At 37.3% G+C, this 6,064-nt stretch overlaps 1 protein-coding gene across 1 annotated transcript; it reads left to right on the top strand.

Moving 5' to 3' along the window:
* LOC100258246 (probable LRR receptor-like serine/threonine-protein kinase At1g63430) lies at positions 1 to 5,486 on the top strand. The gene is made up of 13 exons (XM_002271824.4): positions 1 to 602; positions 1,084 to 1,222; positions 1,339 to 1,410; positions 1,521 to 1,664; positions 1,753 to 1,902; positions 2,502 to 2,618; positions 2,693 to 2,757; positions 2,892 to 3,143; positions 3,239 to 3,444; positions 3,582 to 3,714; positions 3,799 to 3,956; positions 4,653 to 4,868; positions 5,002 to 5,486. Exons 1-13 carry the CDS (start codon positions 518 to 520, stop codon positions 5,245 to 5,247), a joined length of 1,983 nt encoding a protein of 660 aa, XP_002271860.1. The 5' UTR covers positions 1 to 517; the 3' UTR covers positions 5,248 to 5,486.
* The last annotated feature ends 578 nt before the right edge of the window (positions 5,487 to 6,064 follow it).

Below are 6,064 nucleotides of genomic sequence, written 5' to 3'. Positions count from 1 at the left end.
AAGCTCACTTTCTCTCTCTAAAGACCACTCAACCTGTGATTTCCGCTTTATCCGTTTCTTTTTTATTTTTTATTTTTTTTGTCTTTTTCTTTTTTCTTTTTTCTTTTTGAAAATTTTATTTCTTACACTCCTAACAAACCTCTCTTTGAATTTAAGTTTTCTCACAAGGTTTATCTCCGAACTTCATTTTCTCAGCCCATTCAAGTGATTTTCTTTAATGGGTAGTTGAAAACACAGAGATTTAATCTCCGGCTTGTCTTAGATATATTTTCTTGTTCTTTTTGGGGTTAGTCTTTCTTTTTATCTTCTCCGTCCACAAACCATGTATCCGAGTAGATTTCAGTAGAAGAGGCTAGAGGTTTGTGCTGGTTTATCTTTCTTGATAAACCCATCTCTGCAAACCAGTGGATTCTTCCTTTTCTTTCATGTTTTTGGTGGGGTTCTTTTGATGAGTTCTCTAGGTCTTGTGTTCTTGAGCAAAGCTGAGAGGTAGAGTGTGGAAAGCATTTCCGAGGAGATGAGAAGTTCTAGTTCACTTCAGCTTCTGTGGGTTGTTTTTGGAGTTCTTTTTGCGAGTTGTGATGCCTTTGCATCAAATGAGGGTATGTGTTTTTCTGTTTGTTTTTCTTTGTTGTTGGGATCTTGACTTGTTTACTGCTTATGTTGCCTCTTTTGCTCTGCTTGTTCGCTGGGAAAATGTAGGAAAAAGTTCAGAGATTGAAATTTTATGCTTTTTTTTTTTGGATTTTATGGAAAGAAAAGCTCAACTGAGTTTATGCAGCCAGTAATATTGGGAACCTTGAGTGGATGTGTTTGTTCTCTTGGGTTCTAAATAGTGAATACTTTAAGATTTAGATTGTTTTCATTTTCTTTCCCACATTTTCTCAGCAAACGAACAGAGTTTTGGGGTCACTTAAAATTTTCTGCTCCTATTCTTGTACTGGATCAATGTAGAATTTGACTTAGCATATGTTGGGAAAATCTTGGGGGGTTTTTTTTTTTTCTTTTTTAATATTTATACTAGATTATTGTGATTATTAATATCTTGTAATCTGTTTTTACTGGGAATTCTGGATTTTGCAGTCTCAGCTCTTAATACCTTAAAGGAAGGCATATATGAAGACCCACTTACGGTTCTGTCCACTTGGAACACCGTTGATTCAGATCCTTGTGATTGGTCTGGCATTACGTGCTCTGAAGCTCGAGATCATGTTATAAAAATGTAAGAAACAAGCTGACTATCTATTATTAGACATTCAGATTGTAGAAATGTACTGTCACATGCACATTTCATCAGTAATCTGAGTTGCCGTTTGTCGATGAAACCGTGTACTGCAGAAATATTTCTGGGTCATCATTGAAGGGATTTCTCACACCAGAATTGGGTCAACTCTCTTCCTTGCAAGAACTGTATGTTTTCCTTCTAGGCATCACCTTGAAATTTGGTTTTTCTTTATTTTACAATTTATTTCTTAGAATATGATAATTAAAGCTTAATCTAACTTATTGACGTTTTGTAGAATTTTGCATGGGAACAACCTGATTGGGGTAATACCTAAAGAAATTGGCTCTTTGAAAAACCTCAAGGTCTTGGATCTGGGGATGAATCAATTGACGGGTCCAATCCCTCCAGAGATTGGCAATTTGACTAGCATCGTTAAAATGTAAAAGGAATTTGACATTGGGTTTGATGGATTTGACTTTAAGGTTTGATATTCTCTTATCTGATCAGTTCACTTATGTTTTTTGCAGAAACCTCGAGTCCAATGGGTTGAGTGGACGCCTGCCTCCTGAGCTTGGCAACTTGAGACACCTCGAGGAGCTTCGGCTGGATAGGAACAGGCTTGAAGGAACTGTTCCTGGCAGTAACACTTCGAATTTTGTATCTGACGTTAATGGGATGTAAGTTGAAGATTCTTTTATGGGAAGCAACTTATATGATCTTAGATGTGCATTTTATGAGTAGCAGTTTCTATGAGTTAATTTCCTCTCACCATTAAATAAAGCTGGATATGCTATATGTTTGTTTTCAAATATAACATTGCAGGATCTAAAATCACTGCATACGAACTTTGTACAACTTGAGACCCATATGGACTTTTAAACAGCCTATAGTTAAGTGGGGCTGCCTGGGATGGACCATCACGTCACAAATTCATTCTGTTACATTGGACGTAGGTCTAAAGAATGGAAGAATGATTACCAGGAATAAGGGAATAAATCCCCAGCAGTTTTTCATAAGAAGAATAAAAAGTTTCCCAGAAAATTTTATCTTCGTCATGTTTTTTGTCATCGTGTGTCTTTGTGATTTGTCATCTTATGATGATTTCTACTACTGTGGATCTTTGGATACAAACCACTGAGGTTTCATCTTTTGGAATTTTCTTACATTATTTCAAGATGTCATTGTGAAATACAATTAAGCTATGCCACCCTGCCAATGTCTCTTGGATGGTATTAGTTTACTTAAAATATTCTCTTGTAATTTATTTCTGCTTCAGGTATGCCTCAAGCAGGAACATCACTGGCCTCTGTCGCTCATCTCAGTTTAAAGTTGCAGATTTCTCATACAACTTTTTTGTTGGAAGCATACCTAAGTGCTTGTCATATCTGCCAAGGTACCACCCTTTCTCTTCCCTTCTCATATTTGTTGTATCTTTTAATACTTTGTTGTAATGACAACTGCATGCAGAACAAGTTTTCAAGGGAACTGCCTTCAAGACACAGCTCCCAGACAACGGTCTACAGTGCAATGTGGTATGTATTTTACAGGTTTTTGTTATGAGCATAAAGCTGCTGAAGTGCCTCATCAACTTTCTAGCGTTGAGTGAAGCTGATGGCAATTTTAATACTGACTATTGCCATTGATGGTGACAATCTTCTTCTTATAGCTGTTCCTCCACCTGCCAAAAGCCATCCAGGAGTCGGCCCAAAGCACCAGCCTACCTTAGATGGACCGAAGCATCAGGACACATCAAAACCTGCCTGGCTTTTAGCTCTGGAAATAGTGACAGGAACCATGGTTGGCTCTCTCTGTATCATTGCTCTTCTCACTGCTCTTCAGAGATGCAAAAGCAAATCTTCTATCATAATCCCTTGGAAAAAATCAGCAAGTGAGAAGGAACATATGCAAGTATACATAGGTAAAATTGTTACTCAACAGTCCGCCCCATTTGCACTTTATATCTCAGAAACCTTTTCTTTAGTATTGATGGCAGTGTTCTTTCATTGATTACAGACTCTGAGATGTTGAAGGATGTATTTAGATTCAGCAGGCAAGAGCTTGAAGTAGCATGTGAAGATTTCAGCAACATAATAGGCTCCTCACCAGATAGTTTAGTCTACAAAGGCACTATGAAAGGTGGGCCCGAGATTGCTGTGATATCCCTATGCATCAAAGAGGAGCATTGGATGGGCTATCTCGAGCTCTATTTTCAGAAGGAGGTAATTACTCATCATTAATACACTTCTGTATCAAATTTGGCCTAGAACTTATTTTGAGAACTGACCGAGAACCTAAAAATGTTCAATTTGGGAGACTAGTTGCTATACTTCAAAATTTGAGTTATTTCACCCCTCAGGTGGCAGATTTGGCAAGATTAAATCATGAGAATACAGGAAAATTACTGGGCTATTGTCGAGAGAGCTCTCCATTTACAAGAATGCTGGTTTTTGAATATGCATCGAATGGAACGCTCTATGAGCACCTTCATTGTAAGTTGAGCTTCTTTTCTGTAACAGCTGTTTGCATCAATGTGCTTCAGTAGATGAAATTTGAGCCTATTCATTTAAATACAGATGGAGAAGGATGCCAATTATCATGGACGCGGCGCATGAAGATTATTATAGGGATTGGCCGTGGCCTAAAATATCTGCACACAGAACTTGATCCACCATTTACCATATCCGAGTTAAATTCGAGTGCTGTGTATATCACAGAAGATTTTTCTCCCAAGGTAATGCTCTATTCTTTGTACTAACTACGAGTGTTTCAAAGCTTATGAATGTTCAAATCTTATTTGTACCATCAGAAAAAGAATCAAGTTAAGCTTACTATGGATTACTTAAATCAAAAGAACCTTGCTCCAAAAAGTCAACATGAGAGAAAAGGCTGAGGTTAGGATGCAGATCACAATGTGAGAAACTTGGTTGGGTACTTGGAATTGTTGAAAAGAAAACCATTTACAACTTTTTTTTAAAAAAAATCATGGTTGCTTTTCCCTTATTTTTCCTCAAGCTACTAAACCTTTCTACCTTATCATAAATCCATGATATCCTTTACCCATTATATTTCTTTTACAGGCCATTTAGCACTTATCTGGTTCTAGAGTTAAAAATGATTTGTTGTTGAATAATGTAGCCAAGTCCAGAAATGAAGTCCATAATTTTTCTTTTTGCAAATATGATGGTTTTAGGTTCTTTTCAATTAAAAGATTTTTTTAAGTCTGAAAACACAAAAACATTTTCTCCACATGGCAATGTTTCGAGAAAATCTATGGTGAACAAGTCTAAAAGAAGCCGGAAATGGTTCTGATTTCTGCTACCAGAAAGGTTCCTGGTTTTTGAATTCTCGTTGAAATGAGATGATACAACTCTACAGCTTAAAACAAATTTCTGAATTTTGATGATGTTCTCTTGAATTTGTACTGCAGCTAGTTGACTTTGAAAGTTGGAAGTCAATTCTTTCAAGATCAGAAAAGAACTCAGGCTCCATTGGCAGCCAAGGTGCCATCTGTGTTCTTCCAAATTCTCTGGAGGGACGCCATCTAGATGTTCAAGGCAACGTTTATGCATTTGGTGTACTTTTGCTGGAGATTATGAGTGGGAGACCTCCATACTGCAAGGACAAGGGTTGCTTGGTTGAATGGGTAAGAAACCTTCTGAAAATTGAATATTTGTTAAGCTTCCCACCAAAGTAATCTTGAAGGGATTAATTGTCGGGAGCGAAAAACTAGAGTTCCGACCAAATATGCCTAAAAATTGAATCCGTTTCTGCTGCAGGCTAGGGACTATCTTGACCTACCAGAAGCAATGTCATATGTGGTGGATCCTGAGTTGAAACATTTCAGATATGATGACCTTAAAGTCATATGTGAGGTGGTGAATCTTTGCATTCATCCCGAACCCACCAAGCGGCCATCCATGCAAGAACTGTGCACCATGTTGGAGACCAAAATTGACACATCCATATCTTCCGAGCTTAAGGCATCTTCTCTGGCGTGGGCTGAGCTTGCACTTTCATCGTGATTGAGTTATGAAACCTAACACACTGTAAATCTGAAATATACAATTGTAATTCTCCTTTCCTCTTCCTCAATTTTTTTGTTTTATCGGGTTCTTTGTAAATGCTTGCATGCTAAAAGAAACATAGAGCTTCATGCATGGCAAATCCTCTTTGTATACCATTGGTTGATCAGTAAAGTTCTGAAATTTCTGAACATGATTAAGGTCTTGTTAGTAAAGGATGACTATTTTCTCCTCTTCAAGCTATGTTTCCCCCCAATTTTCTACTCTAGTGCTGTACTGAGAGCGAGTTAATGTTGTAGTTGACAAACTCTGGGTGTAAATTTTGTTATAATTTCAAGGCATTTGCACAGCAGCAGCCACTGGTATCACCTGGGTTTATGCTCTTGTATTTAATACTACCTACTTATTTTGGATTTGAACCTATACCAAAGGTTAGAAGACCTCTGTCCTATCCATTAGGCAATGGACATTTTTCATTCTGATTTCTGTTTTCTATTCACAATTTTGCTTTCCTATCTCTTGTTTAAGAAAAAAAAAAACGGTGTAGGTTGATTCATTATTTTTAACATCTCTAATTCAAGACCAAACATGAAACTTTTGTTTGATTAAGCTTCTTTACGGAGGATGGATAAATTTCCAGATTTAAGACATGCTATGTCAGCTTTTCTGCCTGAAGCATTCAAAACGATTGGCTTCAAAGGATCATCCCTCTAGAACAGGGTGATTTCCTTGGTATTTCATTACTGGATATGATATTCAAATTGCTGATAATTGGGTCAGAGTTGATGTTTTGTAAAAGCTTTTTGGTAGTGCAACA

Source organism: Vitis vinifera, chromosome 2 (assembly GCF_030704535.1).
Source record: "Vitis vinifera cultivar Pinot Noir 40024 chromosome 2, ASM3070453v1".
Classification (NCBI taxonomy): Eukaryota; Viridiplantae; Streptophyta; class Magnoliopsida; order Vitales; family Vitaceae; genus Vitis; species Vitis vinifera.
This window is presented reverse-complemented; position numbering and strand designations above follow the sequence as displayed.

Coding starts and splice junctions, on each gene's coding strand:
- LOC100258246 (XM_002271824.4), top strand. CDS start 518: ATGAGAAGTTCTAGTTCACTTCAGCTTCTGTGGGTTGTTTTTGGAGTT. Junction 3,144..3,238: donor ACATATGCAAGTATACATAG/GTAAAATTGTTA, acceptor CATTGATTACAG/ACTCTGAGATGTTGAAGGAT. Junction 3,445..3,581: donor AGCTCTATTTTCAGAAGGAG/GTAATTACTCAT, acceptor TTCACCCCTCAG/GTGGCAGATTTGGCAAGATT.